General features: G+C 56.7%; 3 protein-coding genes across 6 annotated transcripts; all 3 read left to right on the top strand.

Moving 5' to 3' along the window:
* Positions 1-514: 514 nt before the first annotated feature.
* Positions 515-5,469, top strand: SNX12 (sorting nexin 12). The gene is made up of 4 exons (XM_030967745.1): positions 515-743; positions 2,160-2,255; positions 3,101-3,225; positions 3,684-5,469. The coding sequence occupies exons 1-4, from the start codon at positions 579-581 to the stop codon at positions 3,784-3,786; spliced, it is 489 nt and encodes a 162-aa protein (XP_030823605.1). The 5' UTR covers positions 515-578; the 3' UTR covers positions 3,787-5,469.
* Positions 5,470-5,709: 240 nt separating this feature from the next.
* On the top strand, positions 5,710-9,413 carry LOC115914991. The gene is made up of 9 exons (XM_030967901.1): positions 5,710-5,992; positions 6,055-6,288; positions 6,364-6,528; positions 6,866-6,997; positions 7,335-7,436; positions 7,960-8,060; positions 8,702-8,774; positions 8,991-9,062; positions 9,224-9,413. Exons 1-9 carry the CDS (start codon positions 5,710-5,712, stop codon positions 9,277-9,279), a joined length of 1,218 nt encoding a protein of 405 aa, XP_030823761.1. The 3' UTR covers positions 9,280-9,413.
* A 2,328-nt stretch (positions 9,414-11,741) lies between these two features.
* Positions 11,742-21,069, top strand: SLC7A3 (solute carrier family 7 member 3). 4 transcript variants are annotated; one of them, XM_030967836.1, is made up of 13 exons: positions 11,747-11,865; positions 12,062-12,280; positions 13,369-13,777; positions 13,947-14,105; positions 14,194-14,371; positions 14,463-14,575; positions 15,453-15,675; positions 15,854-15,993; positions 16,136-16,238; positions 16,522-16,733; positions 17,366-17,532; positions 17,798-17,906; positions 18,013-18,146. In XM_030967836.1, exons 3-13 carry the CDS (start codon positions 13,408-13,410, stop codon positions 18,144-18,146), a joined length of 1,908 nt encoding a protein of 635 aa, XP_030823696.1. In that variant the 5' UTR covers positions 11,747-11,865; positions 12,062-12,280; positions 13,369-13,407. The 4 variants fall into 4 exon arrangements, with proteins under 4 accessions (XP_030823695.1, XP_030823696.1, XP_030823698.1 ...); XM_030967835.1 differs by lacking the exon at positions 12,062-12,280 and having other exon boundaries at positions 11,742-11,865; XM_030967838.1 differs by lacking the exon at positions 11,747-11,865 and having other exon boundaries at positions 11,872-12,280; positions 18,013-21,069.
* The last annotated feature ends 3,293 nt before the right edge of the window (positions 21,070-24,362 follow it).

The raw sequence follows: 24,362 nt of genomic DNA, 5'->3' as shown, positions 1-24,362 counted from the left end.
TGATGGGTCTTGCGTCCCGATCTGCCCGTCAGAGTCGCGGCAACCATGTTCCAGGGCCTCGCGCTCCCCGCGTTGTACAGCGTCCGGGGCTGGCAATACTCCAGACGCTGTATGGCGCAGTCCCTGTGTACATTTCTTGGCTCCGCGCCCCGGTTTCCAGCCGGGCGCTCAGCGGGCTGCCTCAGCTTCGGGCTCTGCCCTGTCCCGCGGGGGCCCGGCCGGGACAGCTCAGGGGACGCGGAGCAACGCCGGGAGCAAGCCTGCCATGCAGGTTCCGGGGCCGGCCGAGCTAGCCCCACGGGCTGAATACCCGCTGCGTTTATACAGGGGTCGGCCGCACGGCGGTGCTGTCACGGCTGTGGCTGAGCCGCCCCGAACCCTGGATAACTACCGCTTTATGCAGGCGCTCTGCGGGCGACGTGCTGCGATGTGCGGGTGGGGTGGCGGCTGATGGGCCCCGAACCCTGGATAGCTGCGGGTTTATGTAGACGGCGGGCGGGCTCCGTGCGGCCATGCGCGGGCGGGGCGGGCTGCGGTAGCGGGCGGGGCGGGCCGGGCGGGGCGGCGGCACCACCACCATGTCGGAGGCGGCGGTGGCGGACACCCGGCGCCTGAACGCGAAGCCGCAGGACCTCACGGACGCGTACGGGCCGCCCAGCAACTTCCTCGAGATCGACATCTTCAACCCGCAGACCGTGGGCATGGGCCGCGCCAGATACACCAGCTACGAGCTCCGCATGCGGGTGCGGCCCCGGTCGGGCCTGCGGGGCTGGGCTGCCCGGTGCGCGGGTGTGCGGCCCGGGGAGGGGCGGCAGCGCTCGGGACGCGGCGGCCGAGTAGGGCCGGAGCGGTGCCGCTGTGGAGGAGCGGGGGGCGGAGGAGGCGCAGCCCCGGGCTGGGGCGAGCCTGCGGGGCTCAAGGTCAGAGCTGATGGGCTCGTCCGGCATCCAGCGGGGGCTGCTGCGTACACGGACAGCGAGGTGCTGCCTCAGCAGCTCCAGAGCCCCGCTGGGTGGCTGCTGAGCAGGGCATGGCTGCACGTAGCTGCTTATCTCAGGCATGGGAGGAGAGCTGGGTGGCAGTAGCGTGGGGCTGCTCACACTGCGTGCTGGCTGCTTTACCAAGAGCCCGTGGCCTAGGAGTGTGCATAGCAGGCTGAGCGGGGTTCTCTTCATTGGACCTTAAACGAGCTGAACTGGGGACCCCTTCATAGCTCTGCGGCTGATAGATGGGAAAAGTAAAACTGAGCTTCCCCTAAAACAAGGTCCCTTTAGCATGTGTTGTGGTTCTGGTTTAACTTTTGCTTATAGCGTGATTTAACTGCTCAGTCTCCTCTGCCTTTCAGAAGAATTGGTGTTTGCTTTTTTCTGCTCTGGTGCTTGGCTCCCATCAGCCTGCAGGTGGCAATGGGAACCTCTTAGTCCCACTGACACCAGCAGAGATGCTCTGGAAGCAGCTGGGTTTATTTCACAGACTCATAAGAACAGAGTTAATTGTGTTGCAGTAATATCTGAGTGCTGTCCATCAGAAGGTTTTGTTACCTCAGTTCCTGGAAAGATTCAGACTGTGTTGATGGGGTAAAGGTAAAGTTAATGCAGCTGTCATTTGTTGGACTCCAGAGGCAGGGAAGAAAGGTGAGGAATTGCTGCACCGTTCTCCAGTGACAAATGGGCATGAAAAGCCTGTTAGGGTGGGTGCTCTCTTTTGGGAGAAGACTGTAGATAAGGTTGAACAGTTGCTAGGGCAAGATTTCCTCACTTAGTCCTTCCATGGAGAAGCCAGTGTCCAGTCAGATGTTCTTTTGCTCTGCGGGCTGCTGCAAAACTCTCTTGTAGATCACTTCAAAATGGAGTAAACTTGCCGGGAAAAAAGATCATTCTCCTGACAATCATATTGTCAGCACTGGTTCCAGTGTGTGCCCCTGGGAAGGAGGCATGTTCCAGAAATAGTCACTCAAGGGAGAGGGAATGCCTGGCACTGAGTAGACTGGCTTGCTTGGATCCAAAGGATTTTGGTGTTTGTGCTGTCCTGAATAAGGAAGTTGAGTGTTCCCATCATGCATCCTCAGGAGGTTTGATTTTCTCACTGCAGCTTCAGGTTTCAGTTATATGTGTGGCTTCCAGAGCAACCTGCAAATAAGCTGCTTTGCTTCATTACAGACAAACCTCCCCATCTTCAAATTGAAGGAGTCGTGTGTGAGGAGACGATACAGCGACTTTGAGTGGCTGAAGAATGAGCTGGAACGAGACAGTAAGGTGAGGCTGGCTCAGTCCTCCCTATTCCTCCCCATTCCTTATTCCAGGATGTGGGAACAGTTGCAGCAATAATCTTGAGATTCCCAGAAGTGGGGCTGTGATGGTGGATGTTGCACCCCAGATACTTAAATCTAGGGGTTAAACTGAGATTCCTTTAGTTTGGTGCAAGGAGAAATCCCAACCAGATATTCTCAAGAGGTTACAAATGCACAAAAGTTTACTGGCAAAAATAAGGAATTTTGGCAAAAGAATTGATACATTTATTATAACATTACTTAGCAATAAATTACTATTAACTTCGCATAATGTTATCCTGCTTAACTTAGAAACCTTTAAAACCTTAAGTTGCTATGTTACCCAGAAAAGTTCCATGAGAAGATGATTAGAAGGAAAAGAGAGAGAAAGACAGAAAAGGTACAGAAAAACACACATAGCTACCAACTTCTAGGGTTCCAGCATGGGTGAGATGAAAGGAGAATACAGGGCCAGGGAAGTCCCTCATGGGAGCTTTTAAGCCCCAGGGTTTTCGTGTCCGCCTCCCAAGGTGGAGCTTCTGGTCACTCGGGGGCTGGGTTAGCACCACCCACAGTGTGTGATTGATGAACAGCTCTGCCGGGCTGGGGGGTGGAGCCCTTCACAAGCCCTGATCTGCCCCTCCCACCAAACGTACACACCGGCATTTGCCGAGCATCCCAAAATGTTCTGAGACATGAAACCTAGCCAGTCTCTGACAGTGGGCACCTTCTGCTCTATCCATGTGATGGCACTGGAGATGAGCATCAAACAGCAGAGGATGTCTGCTGGCAGGTGGCTGCTGTGCTCATGGGGTGATTCTGTGCTTTCAGATTGTAGTGCCACCGCTGCCTGGAAAAGCTTTGAAACGACAGCTTCCCTTCCGAGGAGATGAAGGCATCTTTGAGGAGTCCTTCATCGAGGAGCGGAGACAGGGCCTAGAACAGTTTATTAACAAGTAAGCTTCATGTCCTGGCTTTGCTGTGTGCTGCCTTTTTAGCTCTTGCTGGCTGTGGGCTGACTGTGAGAGAGTCTTGAGTCTTGACCTGCTTCTGGCAGGTGCCAGTGCTGGAGGGTGGCACCTGCAGCCACGTAATGAAACTGGAACTGGAGCAAGTCCTGCCCTGAGTGGGGGCTGTGCTTTGTGCTCTCTCCTGAGAGCATAGTGAGTATTAGCAGAACAGCTGTGCTACAGGGACCCACCAGCATGGTACTGTTGGTTCAGGGCACGGCCTGGAAGGGAACAGCCTGTGCTCAAGCTCCTCTTACTGGTCCTGTTGCAGAGCCATGCGTGACCTTGGGCTGAGCGCGGTGCAGGTGTGCTGAGCTGGCTGCCTGACTCCCTCCTGCACACATCAGAGGTGTGGGGGGTCTTGGAGGCAGCTGTGCTAACCTCCACATCTGATTTTCTTCCAGAATTGCTGGACACCCACTGGCACAGAACGAGCGCTGCTTACATATGTTCCTGCAAGAGGAGACTATTGATAGGAATTACGTCCCAGGGAAAGTGCGCCAGTAGGAGCACCTGGCACTGTCTTCCTCCATTCCACCCTCCCTCCTGCAAAAATGACATTTATTTTTACACTAAATCTGTCTTCTCTGAACCAGCTTTTCCTCTCTTGAACCTCCCAGTTTGTTCAGTATTTTCCTCTTTTGTAACTGGCAGCAGTTTGTTCTACTGGGCTGTGGTCGTGGCCTAAAGATGTGAAGATTTATGCAAGTGAGTGTGTTGTCCCACATCTAGGGGCAGATGTGGGTAGGTGTGGAGCAGGAACTTGCTAATGGCGTTCTGGTGTAGGAGCTGCCTCTCTCCCTGTACAGGAAGATAAGAGATGACCTTCACTCCCTTGTCTGTGCAGCCCCAAGCATCTCTGCAGGAGACTTTGAAGAATAGCAGTTGTCATGTTGGTCAGTGATTATATCAGGTATTAGAGTTTTAGTAAGGTTTATCCAAACCAGTGAGTAGGTGCCTGGGTGTGTCAGTCTGTCATCCACCCCATTCACCCTGCATGAAACCCCCATTCTTCACTGTCTGAAAGTGCTGAGACCCAACACCTACTCAAACCCCGCTATCAGCCTCCTGAATTACAGACCTATTTGGTGTATTTGTGTCCCCTCCTTTCTAAGGTGCTGCTGGCAGCTCGAGGGGTTTCCATCCCATGTGCTCTCATGATGCTCTTTGTGGGCCATTTGGCATATGGAAGATGGGATAGTCTGGGCTGTAGCCACACGTGCTGTGATGCATTGGCCCAGAGTTTAAGAAACACCACAGCCTGCTGTAGCATAGGCTGCTGGGCTGGTGTTGCCTGCAGCACCCTGCTCGGCTGAGCCTAGTGACCTTATCCTGGGCCCCAGCTGTTGGGAGGAGCAGACTGGCTGGCTGAGGAGGAGCAAGAGAAGGCTGGTGGGAGCAGTTGTAGGATGCAGCTGTGATGGCTGCCGCTGGAGGAGCCCAGCAGTGGGGCCCGGAGTGAGGCCACCTCTCCAGAAAAGGACAGCAGAAAATGGGAGTTAGTCCTAGGTTAGACATTGCTTACAAAGCAGGAGAAGTGGCAGTGGCTCTTTGTGTGTTCTCCCCTGTTCTGCAGTGAGCTAGGCAGTCACTTGTGTGGAACTGAGAACATTTGAGTGGTCAGGGAAGTGTTCAGAGCTTGAGGGAACAATGAGGCTGTGACTTGCTGCAGCACAAGTGTCCTTTGGAGGCTCCCCCAGTTGCCACAGCTGTGATGAGTGAGGTTAGGCCTCAGCTCGGGGGCTCCTCAGGTCAAGGCTGGCTGGTTTAAGTGCTTGGTCACTGTTGTGGCACAGTTGAGCCTTTCTTGGAGCACAGGCCCAGAGTGGATGCCCTCCTGTTCCTGCCAGGCATGTTCCCCGAGGCCTTCCCAACGTCCCCTCTGTTTTCTGGTGAGGAACTGGTACTGCTGGGTGAGAGGTGGCTCTTGGGGAGAAGTCGCTGAAAGCGCGAGGGAGCTGCTCCGGGAGCTGGCTCGGTCCGGAAAGGGCCGTGGGGCAGCGCGGAGCCCGGTGCCGGTGGAGACGGCCGTGGCCTCGGAGGGGCTCGGTCTCCGCCTCCTGCTGCCGCTAGTCGCGCTCGGGACGGCTCCTTCCCCTGCCCTGCGCGGGGCTGCCATCCATCCAGCTGTCTGCACCCTGTCCAGTGTAACGTCCCGGTGCCGTTCGCATTAAACCACTGTGAAGCCAATTGTCTGCCTGGTCCTGGGGGCTACCGGGACGGGGGAACCGCCGGGAGAGAGCGGTCACCGGCGAGGGGGCGGGAGAGCTGCCGGGACAGAGCGGGCAGCGGCGGGGCGGGGGAACGGCCGGGAGGAGACGGACACGGGCGGGGCGGGAGAACGGCCGGCACAGCGCGGAGGCGGGCGGGGCCGGCACAGCGCGGAGGCGGGCGGGGCTCCCCGGTTCTCCCCGGCGGTTCCGAGGCGCGATGTGGCTGCCGGAGCCGCAGGTCGGCCCCGGCTCGCCGGACTGCCCTGACCTGCTGCAGCACGTCCCGGCGCTGCGCTCGCCGGCCACCCCGCTGTACCTCAGCTTCTTCGAGGAGGAGTGTCGCGCCATCGCCGCCCGCCTGCGCCTCGGGGCGGCCGCGGAGCCCTCCCCGGGCCCGGGGGAGCTGAGCGGGCTGCAGCCCAAGCCCCCCGGACCCGCCACCTCCACGCCGCTGCCCTTACCGAGCCACGGGCGGCTCCCAGACTCGAGCGCGGGCGATTGCGAGGCCGCTGCTGCCCCTGGCCCGGCCCCAGCCCCAGGAGAGCCCGGATGTCTTCCGCAGCCCGCGGCCGGCGGCGGCCCCGGCGCCCGCCCCACTCGCACGCCCGCTGTGTCCCGGCGGGCGCGGCGCGGCCCGGGCAGCCCTCCGGCGGCGGCCCCGGTACCCCTGCCCGCTCCCCGGGCCGCAGCCGCGCCAGGCTCGCTCTCCCCCGCGCACGGGCCTCGCTGGGGCTGCAGCTCCCCGCGGCCGGCACAGGGCGCGGCGCCTGGGAAACGCGGCTCCTGCGGCCCCCAGGTAAGCGGGGTCACGGCGGGGAGCCCCGGCACGGCACCGCCCGCCCGGCCCTGCAGAACCCCCTCTCTCCCCCAGGGACCACGCTGAAGCTGACGTCGCCTGCCAGGTCCAGGCTTCAGCGTGCCAGCGGGGCTTCGCAGCAGGCACAGCCTTCCAGCCTTCCCAAACTCGTTCCCCGGGCCAGAGGGGTGAAAAGTAATTCTGCACCTGCCGGTTGCCTCGCGCGAAGCAGGGAAACACGTAGGTTACGGTGCTGCATCTAGAAGGGAGAAGGGGAAGGGCTTGGGCTGCAGCCCAAGAAGGGGACAGGGCATGGGGAGTGGGGAGTCCATGGGAGCGGCACAGGTAGGAGCCTAGGAAATAGTCTCGTACCCCGAGGGGTGTGTTAACACTGTCTGGCCTCCCGCCAGTGTGGGCTGGCAGCCTGTTGAGTTTGAAGCCTTCATCCTGTGGTGTTGTGGGGTCACACGTGCCTGTGCTGCTAGGGCAGGCAACCTGGCTGAGCCCCGGCCTGCCTGAAGAAGGTGCAATGATGCTGCTTGGGAATAGCGGCCTCTGTGTTTACTGTTCACTACAGCTGCTGCCAAGGTTGGGAGTTGTAAACAGCCCTCCTCAAAGCTTTCTGCAGGAATTCCTACTGTGGCTTCCCGTTCCTCACTGCGGCCTCCGGAAAAACTGATTTCCTCCAAGCGTTTTTGCCTCATTAAAGGTGAGTCTTGGCAGAAGCCTCAGAGGCTGCAGAGTCATGGGAGAAGGGGCACTGCTGCCATGGGAAGAACATCCAGGTCCTCGCTGCAGGGTCAAAGCTCATCCTGGGGAATGGACTGGGGGGATACTGCATGTGCTTGGGCTCAGAGGAGGGGAGGTAAAGTGCAAAGCAAGCAAGGCTGGGTGAAGTCCTTTCCCACTTTTGCTGGAGAGGCATCCAGCAAAGAATCCAAACATATCTGGTGCTTGAGGCTCATTGATAGGAGAGGGAGTGGCCGTGGTCAGTCTCTTAGCAGGGGTTGATGCTCTTTATTTTCCTTTCCTGGATGTCACTTCAGAATCAACTACAGAGGAGCTGGTGTGCAATAGGACCCGAGAGCTGAAGGAAAATGATGAGAGCAAAGAAAGGCTGGTTGCAGCAAGCATTGTCTTGGGAGCAGGTGAGCAGTATGGAGGTGTAGATTCTTGCCTTGTGTTGGGGGGAGTGTGGAGAAACATGGGCAGCTGTTTGTTGGGCAGTGCTGCTCCCCAGCTGGGCCCTGGCTGACCAGGTGTGGCCCTGGCTGAGGGTGTTCCAGCCCGTGCTGCAGGCAGGGGGTGCTGCCTGCCCAGGAACTGCAGCTGGGCAGCCCGCAGTGCTGAGCCCTGCAGAGGGAAGGGAGGCCAGGAGGCTCTCCCCACTCTGCTGCGACAGCCCTGTCCCACCCTGCCCGGGCAGCTGCCTGCCCTCACTGTGAGAGCAGACTCCCAGCAGCAGCCCAGAGCTGCTGGGAGCCAGGCCATGCAGCAGCACCCATACAGGCCAAGCCAGTAGCTGGCCTGTAGCTGTTGGGCTGGAAGTGCTGGGAGACTTCTGGCTCTCTTGGACAGGTTCTGTCTTTCCCTGATCTGGAGCAGCTCTGTGGCCAGGTTGAAGAGGGGCTGAGGATGGCAGGTTTCTAATGCTGACACCTCTCTTCACAGGTAGAAATAACCAGACATGGGAATGTGTGGAGTCCTCTTTGTCCAGTGAGCTGGCCCCTGGCCTGACTTCAGGGTGTGAAGATGCAGTCCCTGCTGAGCAGGTAAGAGCCAGCTGCGTCCTGTCACCATAGAGCACTGTTCAGTCTCTGGCTTGGGCCAGCTATGCCAGAAGTAGGAGATGATGAGACCTGGACCTGCCAATTTCTGGCTGGCACTTGAGCTGTTTCAGCCTTTCTCTGGGGTTCACACAAGTCCATGGGCATTTTTTGCCTGGCTTTACCAGCTCTCTGTGCAGGCTTCTGTCCAGCTAGATTTTCTAAGGGCCTTTTGAAACATGCAAACTTCATGTGGCTTGTGTTGTCGCTTTTATATGTCCTGACATGTAGGACATGGTCCCAGGATGGAGTGTGCAGAGTTTGCAAGATGAATCTCCCAAGTTAGGAAATCTCCTACCTGCAAAATAAGTTTGTGCATTTTCCAGCAGTTTTAGGGCTCTTCACTCTGTGGCTGCAGCCAGCCAAAGGCATTCTTGTTTCCCCTGGGTGCTGGCAGATGCTCCCTACAGCAGCTCCTTTGCCAGGCACTGCTCCCGTGGTGGATGTGCCCTGGCAGTGGCCCCCAGGGGGCTGAGCTTGGAGTGTTGGATGGGCTGCAGTGCTCCTCCAGAGGATGGGCTGTGCTGTGGCTGTGTTGTCGGGTGGGTGCAACTCCCTGCATCACACTTACACCCTGCTCTTGCCAGTCTGCAGGTGATCAGCTGTCCCAGGAACTGGAGCGTGTGAAGAAAGAGCTGGAACGAGTGAAGGGCGAGCTTGGTATGTGGAGTTGGCTCTTCTAAGGGCTGCAGGACACCTGTAGTCCAGGTGACATCCCCTGTGCTTGTACCTGGAGCCCAGGGCCTGCAGCTCTGTGGGAGTGGGGCTGGATTCGTGTTTAGGGGGTAGAGCAGGATCTCAGTGCTGCCCTAGAGAGTCTGGGTGTGAGGTATTTAGGATGGGCTGAGCACACACCTTCTTGCCTCCTGTCTGCAGCTGACAAGACTGCCCAGTGTGAAGCCTATCAGCAGACAATCTCCTCCTTGCAGGCTCAGCTCAGAGCAGCAGGTATGTTCCCTCACTGTTCCCTCACTCGCTTCTGGGCAGGCTGCAGGGATGCTCCAGTGATCCCTTGAGGGCTGTGAGGTGGGAGGGATACAGCTCATGGCCTTTCCCAGGGGTCAGGTGCTGAGTGCCAGAAGTATTACTGCTTTGATGTTGCTTCCCAGGAATCTGTCTGAAAGATGCAGCTGTGTTGGACAGTGGTGACCTGGAGAGAGACTGACAGCTGGGACATGGGGACAGACAACAGCCATTGTCCAGCTGTGTGAGCCCCTGGGCCAGTGATATATGTAGAGCTCTTGAGTTAATTAATTTTTTAACTCCTTGTATGTAAAATAAAGCTGTCTTTTGCAGTGGTGCTTGCTGTCTGCTTGGGTAGAGGCAGTGCCCTGGGCGAACAGGGCAGGTCTGTGCTTGGCTATGGCTGGTTTTGCTTAGCCAGAGATTTGAGGTCTGTTACAAGGAGGAGCTGGGTGCTGGTGGATGGAGGTACAGTGTGGCTCTGGGGAAGCATTTCTGAACAAAACTGATACTTCCAGGTGGGATGCTTGGATGTATGGTGGTGGTAGGCAGCTGTATGGGCAGGTTTCTTCCTTAGACCACCTTCACACTGGATGTGGGAAAAGCCAATGCTGGCTGATGGCACATGAGACTTCTGCAGGCTTTGGCTATTTATTGCTGCTTTATTATCAGTGACTAGGGGCACATGGTGGGAAGCAGCACTTGGGACTCAGTCCAGTCCCTCACTGTTCCTGCATGCTGGCCCTGCTCTGCTGCCTTCTCTCTGTGCTCAGTTGATGCAGGCGCCTTCTTGCACTGCCTTGTGTCTGGGTGAGGCACTGGGGAGTCTGGTGCTGGCAGTGCCCTGAGGTTGGGCTGGGAAGGCTGGCCTGTTCCTGTTATTTCTGGCTGGTGTTCCTGGCTGCCTTGGAATGCACATTCACAGGTAGCCCACACCCCTTCCTGGGGCACTGCCCTGGTCTGTGTGCAGGGGTGACTGCACAGGAAAGCTGTGTTGGCTGTCTCCCACCCCTGCTTGGCACTTGGTTGCTGGGGCAGCTCCAGTGCTGGCACAATCTGCAGCAGAGAGCCCTAACATGCTGTGTGTTCCATCTATTTGCATGGTGAAGATAGTACCTGCACCGAGAAGTTAAGGGAGTTGACTCAAAAAAGTGCCCTGCTCTTTGTAAACAGAGAAGAACTCGTGGGTGAAGCTGGACTCAATGGTCCTTATGGGTCCCTTCCAATCTGAAATACTCTAATGTTTCATTTGTGGAAGGTGGTGGGGGCATCCAAGGACTGATGTTGTTCTGTTTCTGCAGGGTTTCTGGCTCCCTTTATGTGCTGGAGCCATCTCCTACCCTCCTTTGATGCTGGCTATGTGCGCTTTGCCACTATTTGCCTTCCTGCTGCTCCTGTTGAGACATGCACTTGTCTTGGTCCGTGCCTCTGCCTGCTCCCAGCCCTTGGCCTGTGCTGCTGGATCAGGGCCCTGGATGATGGGAATGGGGAGCAGTAAGACTGGGAGGTGAGGATGGGACACTGGGAAGACATGTGGAGCTGCACGTGAGGTTTGGGAACTGGAGACATGTTCTGGTGTCCTGATGATGCTCCTATCTGGAAACTGCCTCCCAATGCCTGATGTTGCAAGAAGGTTTCTGGAAATAGGAAAATGTAATCTGCCTCCTTGCTGTTCTGGGTACCCAGTGCCTGCTTGTCTGGGACAGGGTGACCATGCTTGGAGTCCTGCTGTGCCCGTGGTGCTGCCTATCCTGTCTGAGACCATTCTCGGCGATGGTGCTGCCCAGGTGGGTCCTTGCCTACAGCTGTCAGTCCTGGAATGAGTGGGAAGTGTCAGAGTAATGACCTTACTTCGTCATGGGGTCAGGGGTGCTGAGCTGCAGTTCCTCGATTCTGAGAAGCGACGCAACTCTGCCCCCGCTTCCAGTTAGAAGCATGAGCTGGTGTTTCCAGGCGTTTCCCCCACCCGGAGGATGCGGGGGAGGCACTGCCTAGCGCTCCCGCCTGCCCTGCCCTGCTCCCCTCCGCTCTGCAAGAGACTGACAAGCTTTTTTCCTCGCTAGCGAGGAAAAAAGGGCATTGTCGATGATGCTGGCGAGGGGCTGGGTTACCTCCCTGCGCTGCCGCTTTGAACGGGCGCTCACGACACGCCAGCCCTGGATTGCGTCAGGCGCTGCCCGCTGACGGGCGGCTCCCAGCCTGAGTGCGGGACAGCGTGGTGCTGGCCCGTGCCTCGCTCCTGGCTGCCGAGCAGTTCTCCCAGGAATGGCGTTTCCCATCCCTTAGTGCCTGTTGCTCCCAGAACGGGGAGAGGCCCCGCACAAGGCGCGGGCGGAGCTCCGCTCGCAGCCCCCGCAGCGGGCTGGCCTCGCCTCGCTCCGAGCTGGCCGGGCCAGGCTCCGTTCTCATGGCACAGCTGGGCTCGGGGCACCCTCAGCTGCTCCCTCCGTGGCATTTCCCCAGGGAGCAAGGTGCCTTGCCCTAGCCTCTTGCCCGCAGCAGCCGCAATCCCGCCGGCCGAGCCGTGCCTCGCCCTCGTGACATTTGTCATGGGAATTTCTATTTTCAAAAATGAGCGCGGGAAGCGGGGGGGCGGGTGGGGCTGGAAGAAAGCTCGGCTCTGCCCTGCCTCCCGCCTTTGGGTGAAATCTCTTCCCGCCCTCCCTTTTATACCCCTCTATCACTGGCGGAACTCGTCACCCTCTGCTCTCGGGCGCGGCGCGAAACGGAACTGAGTTCACCTAAAGGGGATCGCAGGGGGGGCGAGCCGAGCCGAGCCGAGCTGAAGGTGAGTGTGGCGCCGCAGGTGAGCGTGGCGGGCGCTGCCGCCCGACCTGGAGCCGCTTGGCGCAACCGGTGCCGATCTTGCATCAGCTGCCGCCAGCCCACGCGCGGCCGCTCCTTCCGCTCCTGCCGCGCTCCAGTTCTGCCGTACCCGGGTTCCGCGGCAGGACAGAGCCTGACTGGCGCTCCTGGGGACGCAGATGCCCCCCCGGAGGCTGAGGCGGTGGTCCCGAGCTAACAGCTCCCCACACCGACGCTAAGTCGCGGCGGGATGCGATAGTCGCTACCGAGCTGCGGTAGGCACCGGGATGCAGCGGGAGGCTCCTGCTGCCGCCTGACCCATGAGGATCTCGAGCCCGGCTGCTGGAGGTACTTGGAACGATTGAGCAGCGCTGGGGAAGGCAGCTAGAGTTGTCCAGGTAGTGTTTGAGGAGGGTGCTGGTGCTGGGGGACTTGTTGCTCTTGGGGTAAAGGCTGAATGTGACACGTGCCAGCTCGAGAGGAGGTTTATGAAGAAGCAGGATGGTTTGCTGGTTATGGGGAAACAGCCGAGCTGGCGGCTGCCGCTGTGATCCTGATAATGCGCTATGGAAATGGTCACAGTTATCCTTGTGTGCTTAGGCTGATACAGTAGTGTGGCATGCGGTGCTGGGCACGTGGATGGAGTGTTCTCATTTTGCCGATGAAGGGAGAAACCGGCAGGGAGAATGCACTGGTGGCTGATGGTTCGGTGCGGGCAGAGGTGCCAGCTGTGACAATGGGCATTGGGAACCACTTTCCTTGCAGCTCCTCTGTGCTGGATGCCTGCTTCACAGGTTGCTCATCTTCTGAGCTTTTTGGGGATAGGTGGTTGCTGTTAGCAAGAGAAGTGGGGATGTCACACATTCGGGGTGATTACAGCCTGTAGAGCTTGCAGACTGCTTACCAAGCACTGTTAGCAGGCAGGGGGCTTGCACCAGGAACCCATGCTGTGTATCTGTCTGCTTATGCATCCCTGTAGAGAATATGTTGGAGATGCCAAAAGCAACAAAGGAATGGCTCCATCCCAGCCTGCTAAATCCTGTGCTGGAGGAATTGTCTCCACATCGTTGCTGCCCACATTCCAGGCTGGAGAAATGTACCAGCCGTCAACTTTGGTCTGAAAGATCTCCAGACTGCCAAGCCTGGGAAGCAGGGGGCAGGCTTTGGGATGCGCCTATGAGCTCTATGGTTGAGACCACACAGGGCTTGAGCAATGAGCATTTCCCAGCATGGACTGACTGGTTCGTCCCTGACTCACTGTTGTGGGCAAGGGCTGTGCAGGCAGGGCGTGTGCAGCCCCACAGTGCCTTGGAGGGTGCCCCACCACTGTCTCTGGCCAACCAGTGTGGCAGGGGCGTGGTGCCAATGAGTGAGCTGGGAGGAGGGTAGGCAAGGCTCCTGTGGGCATCACTGCCTACTCTGCCCCTTGCAGTGCCAGTCCTGCTCCCTGAAGGACACTGAGCTTCACATTTCCCTTTTCTTGCAGGGCTTTTCACCAGCCGAGCTTCACTGAGGAGAAGACAAGATGTTGAAGGAAAAAATGACCGTTTTTGGGAAGAAGCTGATCCGCCGGCGCATGGTGGACCTGAGCTCCGATGACACACATTTTGCTCGCTGCCTCTCCACGCTGGACCTCATATCCCTGGGGGTGGGCAGCACACTAGGAGCCGGTGTGTATGTGCTGGCCGGGGAGGTGGCCAAGGAGATGGCTGGTCCCTCCATCGTCCTCTCCTTCCTGGTGGCTGCTTTCTCATCGGTACTGGCTGGACTCTGCTATGCAGAGTTTGGGGCCCGTGTCCCCAAGGCCGGCTCTGCGTACCTCTACAGCTACGTTACTGTCGGCGAGATCTGGGCTTTTATAGCCGGGTGGAACCTCATTCTCTCCTATGTGATAGGTACGAGGCCAGGCAGCCTGTGTGGGGCTCCTTCCAGTGCTGGCACCATGGGGGGCTTCTGGGGGCAGGGTGTGGGGTGGGATCAGCAGGGAGGTGGGTGCTCAGGTGTGGGTGGCTGGTGCCAGTCTGCCCTGGGCTCAGACTAATGCACAGATTTGCCATCAACCAGGTACGGCCAGTGTGGCTCGAGCCTGGAGTGCAACGTTTGACAACATCATCGGCAACCACATCTCCACCTTCTTCGCCACCAACATCCCAATGCACGTGCCAGGAGTGCTGGCTGAGCATCCAGACTTCTTTGCTTTGATCCTGATTTTGCTGCTTACTGGTGGGTGTGCGGGAGAGTGGCTCCATGGTACCATGGGCGATGGCACAGGAGCCTGATGGGTCCTCACTCACCTCTTCTGTCCCCACAGTACTGCTGTCTTTTGGTGTCAGCGAATCTGCCCTTGTGAACAAAATCTTCACAGCTGTGAACCTCTTGGTGCTGAGCTTTGTCATCATTGCTGGCTTCATCAAGGGAGACATCAAGAACTGGCAGCTTTCAGAGGAGAGCCGTGTCAATTTGTCACTGCTAGACAAGCCGGATGACATGTAAGTAGAGCAACTGGGATCTGGCATAGGGCAGGCACAGGCCCTGCTGTCCTTGCACCTCACGGTATCTGCTCTCCTGCATTTCTTCCAGGAAAAAAGCTTTTGGCTCTGGTGGGTTTTTCCCCTTTGGGCTGGAAGGGATGCTGACCGGCGCTGCCACTTGTTTCTATGCCTTCGTGGGCTTTGACTGCATTGCCACCACAGGTACTGCCCTGGGTGAGGGTGGTGTGGGCATTTCCCCTGCACAGCCAGCAGCTGGTTGGGAGCTGATGGGGAGGATGCTCCCACATGGTGTGGGAAAACAGCTGGTCTCACCGCTCCTGGGAGGTTTCCCTGTGGAGTCTGTGTCTTCAGCTGGCCAGACAAAAGGGCTCAGAGCCTGCCCTGCCCCAGGAAGAGTGGCTCATTACACCACATGGTGGGAGCAGGGCTGCACCCTGCCTGCACAGCCAGCTCCCAGAGCAGCAGGGAGCCTTTTGAGTGCTGAGCCGAGCCCGCCACAGTGCTGGGAATTGCTGGTGTCTCCTGGTTATTTCCCAGCCTCAGGCAGCCTTTTTCCAAATGACTGGGTTCATGCAAAACTGCTGCTTCCTGGAGCACAGGCAGCTCTCTTAATTTCCTCTCATTACCCCAGAAATCTACTTAGTGGGTGGCTGGTACAGGCTGTTCTGCCTGACCTTGCCTGTGCCACCCTGCCTCCAGGGGCTGCCCAGCAGTCTCCTCCTTTCCTGCTGCCGAGCCCCTTGCTGGGAGCCTGGTGCAGCACACCTTTGCAAAGCTGAGCACACATTCAAGGAGGCTCTTCATTCAACAGGCTCTGTAGGGAGAGGGAGCTGATGGTGGGGGGGGAGGGCTGGCATGGCCAAGGGCTGGCTGCAAGCCCAGGCTGCCAGGCAGCTCCATTCCTTCTGCCAGTGCAGCAGCAGTGTGGCCAGGGACCCCTCCTTTCCGACAGCCCCTGCTTGCTGCTCCCCAGTCCTGTGCTGCCATGGAAAGTCCCTACTCTGGCTCATCCCCTGGGGGTGCTTGCCCCATGCTGTGCAGTGCAGTGGGGCACATGTGGCCTCTTGTGTCTGGACAGGGGAAGAAGCCAGGAACCCGCGGCGCTCCATTCCCATTGGCATCATTGTGTCCCTCCTCATCTGCTTTGTGGCTTATTTCGGGGTCTCTGCATCCCTGACTCTCATGGTGCCCTACTTCCTCCTGAACAAGAGCAGCCCTCTGCCTGAGGCTTTCAAGGCGGTTGGCTGGGAGCCCGCCCGCTACGCCGTTGCTGTTGGCTCGCTCTGTGCCCTCTCCACCAGGTAGGACTGGCTCTATTCCTGGCACTGCTTGGGGCACAGCCCAGGGACCGACAGCATTAACCTGGCTGGGCTGGGGATTTGCTCTGTCCAGTTGCTGTCCTGCTCCTGGCACAGAGCTGGTCCCTTCCCCTTCTGGGTGGTAGGTGTGGGCAGCTTGCCTAATCTCTCTCCACAACAGCTTGCTGGGCTCCATGTTTCCCATGCCCCGAGTGATCCATGCCATGGCAGAGGACGGGCTGCTCTTCAAGTTCCTCTCCCGGATCCACAGTGGCAGAAAGACCCCTCTGATCGCCACCTTTGTCTCGGGGTTCTTCGCAGGTAAGGCTCCTGGCCACCTCCTCACACCCAGCCCTGCGGTGGTTTGTGGCGGTGTTTGCGGGTCCCCAGGATGAGGGAAGAGATGGGAATCTTGACTCCATGTGGTCTGGAGCTGTGCTCATGCTGCCTGTCCTCATTGCAGCGGTGTTTGCCCTCCTGCTTGACCTGAAGGACCTGGTGGACCTCATGTCGATCGGCACGCTGCTGGCCTACTCCCTGGTGGCGGTGTGCGTGCTCATCCTCCGGTGCGTGACTCCTCGTGTTTGGCGGTGCCCAGGGTGGATGTTCCTCACATCGTCCTGGGGGCTTGTAGCCACAGCTGTTTTCCAGGGGCATGCATCCTGGGGAAGTGTCAAGCCCCCAAGATGGAGGCTGCTGACCAGAGCCTGTGTGTGACTCTGGGCATATCCTTGGAGTGGCTGTCGCGGGGCCACTGCCGGAGCAGCAGGGATGTGAAGGTGCTGCCCACTGTTCCCTTGGGCTAGGAAGTTGCTTGGGCTCTGCTGCAAGCTTGTCTTACCTGCTCAGGTACCAGCCCAGACAGCCGAACTCCCCGAAGGCCGTGGAAATGCTGGAGCTGAATGGGAAGGAGGAGGAGAGAGTGATCATGAACCCAGCCATCACTGCTGCCAGTGCCCAGCACAAAGAGACCTTGTCCCTGGTGACGCTCTTCAACCCGCCTGGGGACACCCCCACTGTGCTCTCAGGGCGCATTGTCTATGTCTGTGTCGCAGTCATTGGTGAGTCTGTGGGAACTGGCTGCTGGTGTCCCCTCCTGCCAGGGCCTGGGGTGTTTTGGCCTGTCTGTAGAGCTGGGAAGGGATGGTGAGCATGCCAGGCAGAGGAGAGGGGCCGGGTTGCCAGTTGCTGTTGGCAGTGCCAGCAGGTGCTGAGCCCTAAGCAGAGTGCCAAGTGCAGGGTACAGGTGTGGTTTGGGGTCCACAGGCATTGGTGGAGGACATGGGTGCTAAGCCAGGGATGTGCAGGTGGTCATGGGAGATCCCTGTGATGAGCCTGACCCACGTTGGACACCAGCAAGGGCAGTCCCCAGCCCCTTGAGAGTGCTTGGGCTCAGCCAGCGGGGTTTGATCCGTCTGTCAATGGCTCCATTGTACAGCCAGAGTGGGGTGGCTCAGCCAGGTCTGGGTGAGAGTCAGAGCTGGGTCCAAGCCCAGCCAAGCACAGGCTCCCTGCAGCTTGCTGGTCTGGGAGGTGCCTCCAGCAAACCCCTTTCCTTTGGGGTGGGTGTTAGAGGCAGTGCATGGTGGACCTGGCCATGAGGAGTGGGTGCCTCAGCAGAGCTGTGGGTGAGGCTCAGGGCCCCAGGGAGGCCATGTGCCATACAGTCTCCTGACTACCCCTTATCTTGCAGCTGCACTGATCACAGTCATCTGCGTGGTCCTGACCCTCAATGTGGCTGCGCTGAAGGATGCCAATGTGGGCTCTGTTGTGCTTCTGGTGCTGCTCCTCGTGGCCCTGCTCATTGTCACCATCATCATTTGGAGGCAGCCGCAGAGCAATGCACGATTAAACTTCAAAGTGAGTGCAACCCCCTGCATCTTGGTGTCTGCACCCCCTGGACTCCATCAGGATCTGGGCATTGCAGGTTTTGCCAGGGATTGCTGTGAGGCAGTCACCAGGAAAGCCCTGAAATGTGTCTCTCTGAGGTGCAGTCCTCAGTGTGGAAGTGCCTGGGTGCTCTGGGCTGTGGCAGGGACGGCATTCTGCCATTGGCCAGTAGCATCCTCGAGCCCAGCCTGGTCCCTCAAGGCACAGCTGACACAGCACTTCTTGTCCCTTGTAGGTACCTTTACTGCCACTTGTGCCAATCCTCAGCACCTTCATTAACATCCTGCTGATGGTCCAGCTGGATAAGGGCACCTGGGCGCGGTTTGCCATCTGCATGGTTGTGGGTAGGTATCCTGTGCTGGGCAATGCAGTGCCCACGGGTCTCTCCTGGGGGTCTGTTAGTGCTGCCAAGCCACCATTGCACATTTCATTATGGAAACTGTCCTGCAGGTTTCGTTATTTACTTCGCCTATGGGATTTGGAACAGCGTGGAAGGGAAAAATGCGGAAACAGCCCCTGCCTCAGCAGAAAAACCTCTGCACCATCCTGGGCTGGACCTCAGCTCTGGGGCTGCTGCGGTCTGAGGGCCTGGGGACCAGTGCTTCATGGACCTCTTCACCACTGTGGGACAAGATCATGATCCAGAAAGTACATCCATCCCCTCTCCTGCAGAGACTGAGTCCCAGAGTGAAGTACTAAGGTCTGAACAAAAGGTCCTGAGTCAAAGCTGACCTAGGATGAATATTCCAACCAAATGTTGTATGTTTCCACTCATTAACAAAGTATTGTTAGGTGTACTTATTGGCAAAACGTGTGTCTAGAAACAGCATAAGGCCACATCTGGCCTAATTAGGGGATACAGCATCAAAGACAACTCCCTTGGGTCCTCCTTGAGCCCTGGCCAGGCTTTGGGAGGAAGCTGACAGGAAAATGAAATTAGAAATGATGTCAGCTGGTTTGTTTAGCAGTGTAAAACCCGGGCTGCTGTCACAGCAAAGTGGGGGAGCCTCGTGGCCTGCAGAGGAGGAGGCACTGCAGGAGCTCCCAGCTCCTGGCGTGGTTCTCCAGCCCTTGGCTGTGACAGCTTCCCCCCAGAGCTGGTGTCTCTTGGGCTTGGATGGTGTGTGATGGATCTTCCTTAATCACTGTAGGCATTCTTTCCTAGCAATGATTAGCATTGCTCAGCTTGTCCCTGTGCAACTCTTTGCTCATGGTTAGGTGCCTTGCTTAGCTTCTCCTTTTGTGATTCTTTGCAGTTTTCCATCGTAGTAAATACCACTGTTCCCTAAGTTGGTGTCTGTGTCTCTGACCCTACTCACCAGCTAAACAAAATCAGCATAGTCATCAGGGTCAGAACAAACTGTTGCTTTTAAAATCTAAATTAAAGTAACCAGTCCTGTATGAAATTCCCAGATGGGAAGAACTTCCATATAGTTCACTGGTCCTCAAGTGGGCTAAGGTTGGAGGACCATGTGAGCAATGGGGAAGTAAGTTAAAAGAAGTTGAACTGCTGGATGTATTGAAATGCATCCAAAAATCACATACTAAAAAAGGAAAAGAACTTGTGGATTTGGAAAGGCAAGGATGGATTTTGTTAACAGTATATCAAACAAACAAAACACCAACAAAAGGAACAGTTGTTGAAATGCTCTAACATGAACCAACAGATGTGAGTTGCAGAATCAAATTGTAATGCTAAAATGCCAAAATAAGCTGCTTGGTGATAAGATGGATTTACCAGACTTGCTGAGAAGGCTGCAGTTAGAGTAGCTCAGTATAAGGAAAGGAGGGGGCAAGTGAAGCACAAGAAAATGCATGCAGTGATTGCAGAGGCCGGTGTGCAGTGGGATCCTGATGGATGGAATGGAGATATTTGGGCTGCTGTGGATTCTGATGAGGTTGGTTCCCGAGATGAATTTGTAGATGTGAGACCAGCATGGAGACAAATTGTAGAATTAGATGCTAATGATCAGGAGGGATACTCATAGAGGATTATACTCAGCATGAAGTAAATTAAATATTTGAGCAGTTTAGGAAAAAACAGGGGAACCTCTTGTCTCTTGGGTGGTATGCTTGCGTGACCAGGGAGCATCAGGGATAACCCTAGACTCAGGGGACTCTAAGAAGTTTTTAGATTGAGTTTGGATTCTTCTGTGCAAGATGCATTTTGGAATAACATTCACAATAGTAATTTGTTAGCTTTGGCTGCTTTGGATGTAATACTAAATACCCTACAGCAAATTATTGGCCAGGATCTGAAAAAGTCAGTGGTACACTTTGTGAGATTGTGTACGACAAGATGCAAGAGAACCTCTTGTGATGTTGTATTTGTGGATAATGTTACTGAAGATATAAGTAGTCACTCCAATGTTTGTACCTGTAACTTTATTGCAATGATAGGCTTTTAGTTATTTATTTTTTTATATTTTTTAAATTAAGATTTTTAGTTTTACTCCCATTTGTATGAACTGGTAAAGGTTCTGTTCCAACACACGGACCCGAGGCTTGCTGAAACAAGCCCAGGAGAATGGATAAAAGGCTTTGATTGCTGTCCATCATGGCATGGCAGAAATCCATCATGTGATGGAGACATGGATGGTGGGACATTATTTTCAGATGGATGCCTACAGCTACCAGAATTTTCAACTGAGTGCTTCACCCTGGTGTTGTTTTATTGATGCTAATCCTTTTGCTTTTTGTTGTGATACTTGCATTGTATGTTAAGGTTTGGATGATCATGAAACAGTTATCTTACCAACTACCTCCACTGATACTAGACAATCCATGCGGTACCAAAGCATGAAATGTTCTTGAGCTCTATTTGGATATTGTGAAGCTTGAGTGATTATAGTCACAGGGTGTATTGTGTAGGACAATGACTGGGAACTCTGTGGACAGGTTAACTGGGAGTACAATTAGAGGAAACTGAGGACTTAGAACAGTATGGAAATTATAGGCCTTAATTTGGTGTCTGTGTCTCTGACCCTACCTACTGGCAAAAGTGTCAGGACTGCAGAGCTGGGTCATGTGCTGCCTCTGCCCCTCACAGGGAAGTCACCTGGCTGGGTGGAAGTTCTGGTGGCCCAGGGCTGGTCTCTGCTCCCCTCCAGTCCCACAGAGGGGCAGTGACACCAGCACAGCCCCCTGGCCATGAAAATTGCTTTCTCTGTGCACAGGAGGCCCCACATGATGGTGCATCTGTATTCATTCCATCTGCCACGTGGCTGTGTTCACCACCTCCTCCCTGCCTTCCAGGTGCCAGACTTGTACCTGGCAGCCATGGCAGGAGCTCTGCAGGAAGGCTTACTGCAACTTGTTCTGGTACTCACAGTACTCTGGTACTCACTGCTTGCAAACTGGTACTGCCCTCACCATGCTGTTTGACGTAAATATCTTGCTCAAGTGTCAGTGAGATGTCCGCAGTGTAGTTGTACTTGTGTCCAACCTCATCTGCCTTTCTGTAATTTTAAGGTAAATTCTTAAATCTATTAAATTAAATGTTTTTAAGTGCTTTTTCCTGTTAGTCTTGCTGCTACTGTCCTGGGGTCATGGGCTGGGTGCCAGGCTGGTGCCAGTGCAGAACAGTGCTTGGTCCCAGCCAGCTGTGCTGGGTGACATCCCTGCCCAAAACCTGCCAGCTGGAGCTGCCAGTGCTCACTGTGAGCCAGGAGCTGTGAAGCAGTGCTTCAAACCAGTTCCAGACAGTGCTGCTGGTACCTGGGGGCCAGCACAGCAGCCTGCCATGGTCCTGCCTTTCAGGCCCTGTGCAGGGAGGGATTGTGCCACCAAGTTCCAGAGCAGCGGATACAGTCAAGGCCTTGGAAATAATACCTCCTGGAGTGCCAGCAATGGCCTGCAGAGGAAGCCTGACCAGAAGCTGGGCTGCATCCATGAGAGATGATTTTCCAGATTTTGGTCTGGTCTGAATCAGATCTGACATAAGTATCCAAAACAAACCTAATTAAGGCAGATGGACTGTGCTTGGTTTTGGCATCTCTCGCTGTTCATTGGCAGTGGTGCAGGGTCACTGCACGGTCAGTGGTGAGGGACCTGCACCATCAGCTCTGCTCTGGCCCCTGTGCTGGAGCTGGGAGCCCTCTCTCAGGGCTGTCCCTGCAGTAAAAGGGGCTGTGGCTCCTGCTCTGGCCCCAGCACAGGCACTCACTGCCCCGGTCTCCCAGGCTGCTGTCCCTGTCAGAGCCTCAGGCTCCAGCCCCCAGGCACAGGTGACTCTGTGGGTGCTGCCAGCCCTCCTAGTCAGGCTGGTGCCTCAGTGTGCCATGCTGGCTTCACCACCCCACCTCGTGGGTATCTTCTGGCCAGGGGCAGCACAGGGTCCCTGCTGAGCCCTGAGCCTGCCCTGTGCTCATGCACCCAGTTTTGGGTGCTGCTACCCAAGGCTAGAGGGCAATGGGCCTGTGATACAGCTGCAGCTGTCACCCCCTGCCTTGACACTGCACAGCCCCTGTGCCTTTGTTTGTGTCTGTGTCCCCCCACACGTGTGCACATCCATGCCTGTGTCCATTTGTGGGTCTGTTTGTGCTCCTGGGCACATCCCTGCCTTACAGGCCACCCCACTGAGCTCTGCCATTCCAGCCTGGGCATCCACTGGGACTGGCAGAGTTCAGGGCATGGAGCAGGATTCTGGAAGCTCTGGACAGCTCCCACCATGGCAGCTCAGCAGGGCAAGCAGCTGTCTGGCAGCTTTGGGGAGTCAGTGCCACTGAGCCATGGCTACAGCAGCCCTGTTCACCCCCAGGCTCTGGGCCAGGCTCCTGTCCTTGGCCACCAGCCTGTGGGGGCTGTCCCCAGCTCTGCACCCACTCTGGGGGTCCCTGCCTCCCTCTCTGTGCAGGCTAGCAGGGCTGCCAGGGATGGCACCAGATCTGCTGGGACAGCACCTCTGCCTTTCCCAGGCTGTGCTGGGGTTACTGCCCATCTCAGCACAGCAGCTGGTGAACAACAACAGCCAGAACAGCACTCAGAGCCTCAGTGTGTGTCTGCACAAACCATCTGTGTCACTGCTGTACCCACTGCCCCAGCAGTCTGCTCTGATAGCAGCCCAGCTCCATCCCCCAGAGCCTGGGAGGAAAGCATGTTCCTGGGGAAGCCTGTCAGGGGCTGGGGCTGGAGGGTGGCTTTCCCCTCCTCTACCAGTCTGGGAGGGGCCCTTTTGTGGTTTGAGAGAATCAGCCAAAAGCAGAGCCTGGCTTTGCTGTTGGGAGGGCTGTGATGACCCACCCTTCTGGGGAAAGAAAGAAGGAAGGAACCACCCCCAACACAGCTGCATGTGGTTTGCCCTGGCAGTGGGGTCATTTCCTCCCCAGGCTTGATTTGTGATTTCATTGTTGCCATTCCCCCCTGGATTGAAAGGGGAGCAGGAGGGCTGTTCAGTCCCACTGTGTCTGGCCCAAGCCATGCTGAGCAGGCAGGTGGCTGGGGAGGCCTTTGTGGCCACTGGCTGGTGACAATGTGCTCTGGGGTCATGCCAGGGATGCAGTGCTGCTGGGGTGGGCTGTTGGGGGGGCAGAGAGTGGGTGATTGCCAGCCTCCCTCCCCATCTGGCTCCACCACACCCCATGGCATTCATAACTTCCTGTCTTACCTGGATAACTTCGTATCCAGCTGGTTTTGGGGGACATGGGGCTTTCCTGGTGGACCCTTCAGAGCAGCTCTCTGGACACCAGATGCCTGCCACCTCCTGGGGGGTACCAAGAGGCCATGAGTGTGGCCGTGCAGGCTGGGGCAGGATGGAGATGGGGGGCTGTGCTGCTGAGCCTCTGGAGGCAGAGCTGCAGCTGCAGAGCCTGCCCCTGCACTGCTCCCTGGCCAGAACAGGCCCTGGCAGGCAGTGATGTAGCAGCAGATTAAATTCTGATCCGCTTGGGAATTAAAATAGGCTGGCAAGTCTGCTCTGCTCTGTGACACCAAATGCTTCAATGTGAGGAGTTAATGTGCCATCTTCTTCCCTGTCAATCTGAGCACTGTCAGATCCCCTTCCCTGCTGGTGGGGCAGAGCTGCAGTGGCTGCTGAGTGGGATGAATCCAGCAGCAGGGCCTGAGTCCTGGAATCTAGGGAATTGATACGGGCAGATGGGGTCACTGGTGTAAGAGCAAACTGGTATCAGCTCCTGACATTTTTGCCCCAGCACTGGGTTGTGCTCCCTCACAGTCCAGAAGGGCTCCAGGAAATCAAAGCAGGTGATGGATGAGATTCTTATCACTCCTTTCTCACCTGGCTCCAGGCAGGGCCCAACCCTTCTGTTCTCCGTGGTGAGCTTAAGCACACATGACCCAGTAGCTGTGAGGAGCCTGTGTGCATCCAATAATCCTCTTGCCCTGAGCTGTGCCAGGTGGCCAGCTCTCTATAAACACACAGGCTTAGTGCTCGCCTCTCTTTGCCTTTGCAGGCCTGGCATGATGGCTGCTGCCACAAGGTTTCTCTTCCCTTATTCTCCTTTCCTCCCAGTGCTGCAGCTGCTGCCCTGGTTCCTGCTCTTGTCCCCCAGTCCTCACTGCAATTAGGCAAAGGGGGGCTCCTCTCACAGCCTGTCCTGGAGCTGCCAGCATGCTGTGATGGCACCTGCACCCTGCAGGATGTCACCCTGGAGCTTCAGAGGAGTCTCCCTCATGAGACAGTTGTACCCCCATGGCACCCACACCTCACTGAGGTGGAAGTGAGCCTGTGACCGAGTGGTGCAGGGAGGAGATGGCAGAGGCAGCATGGGCAGTGCAAGTGGCACATTTATGGTGCAGATGGGAAGTTTTCCATCAGTGTGGCCACTTCCTGATGAACTACC

The sequence above is a fragment of the Camarhynchus parvulus genome, chromosome 4A (assembly GCF_901933205.1).
Source record: "Camarhynchus parvulus chromosome 4A, STF_HiC, whole genome shotgun sequence".
Classification (NCBI taxonomy): Eukaryota; Metazoa; Chordata; class Aves; order Passeriformes; family Thraupidae; genus Camarhynchus; species Camarhynchus parvulus.
The sequence above is the reverse complement of the archived record's forward strand: the minus strand, read 5'-3'. Positions and strand labels throughout refer to the sequence as shown.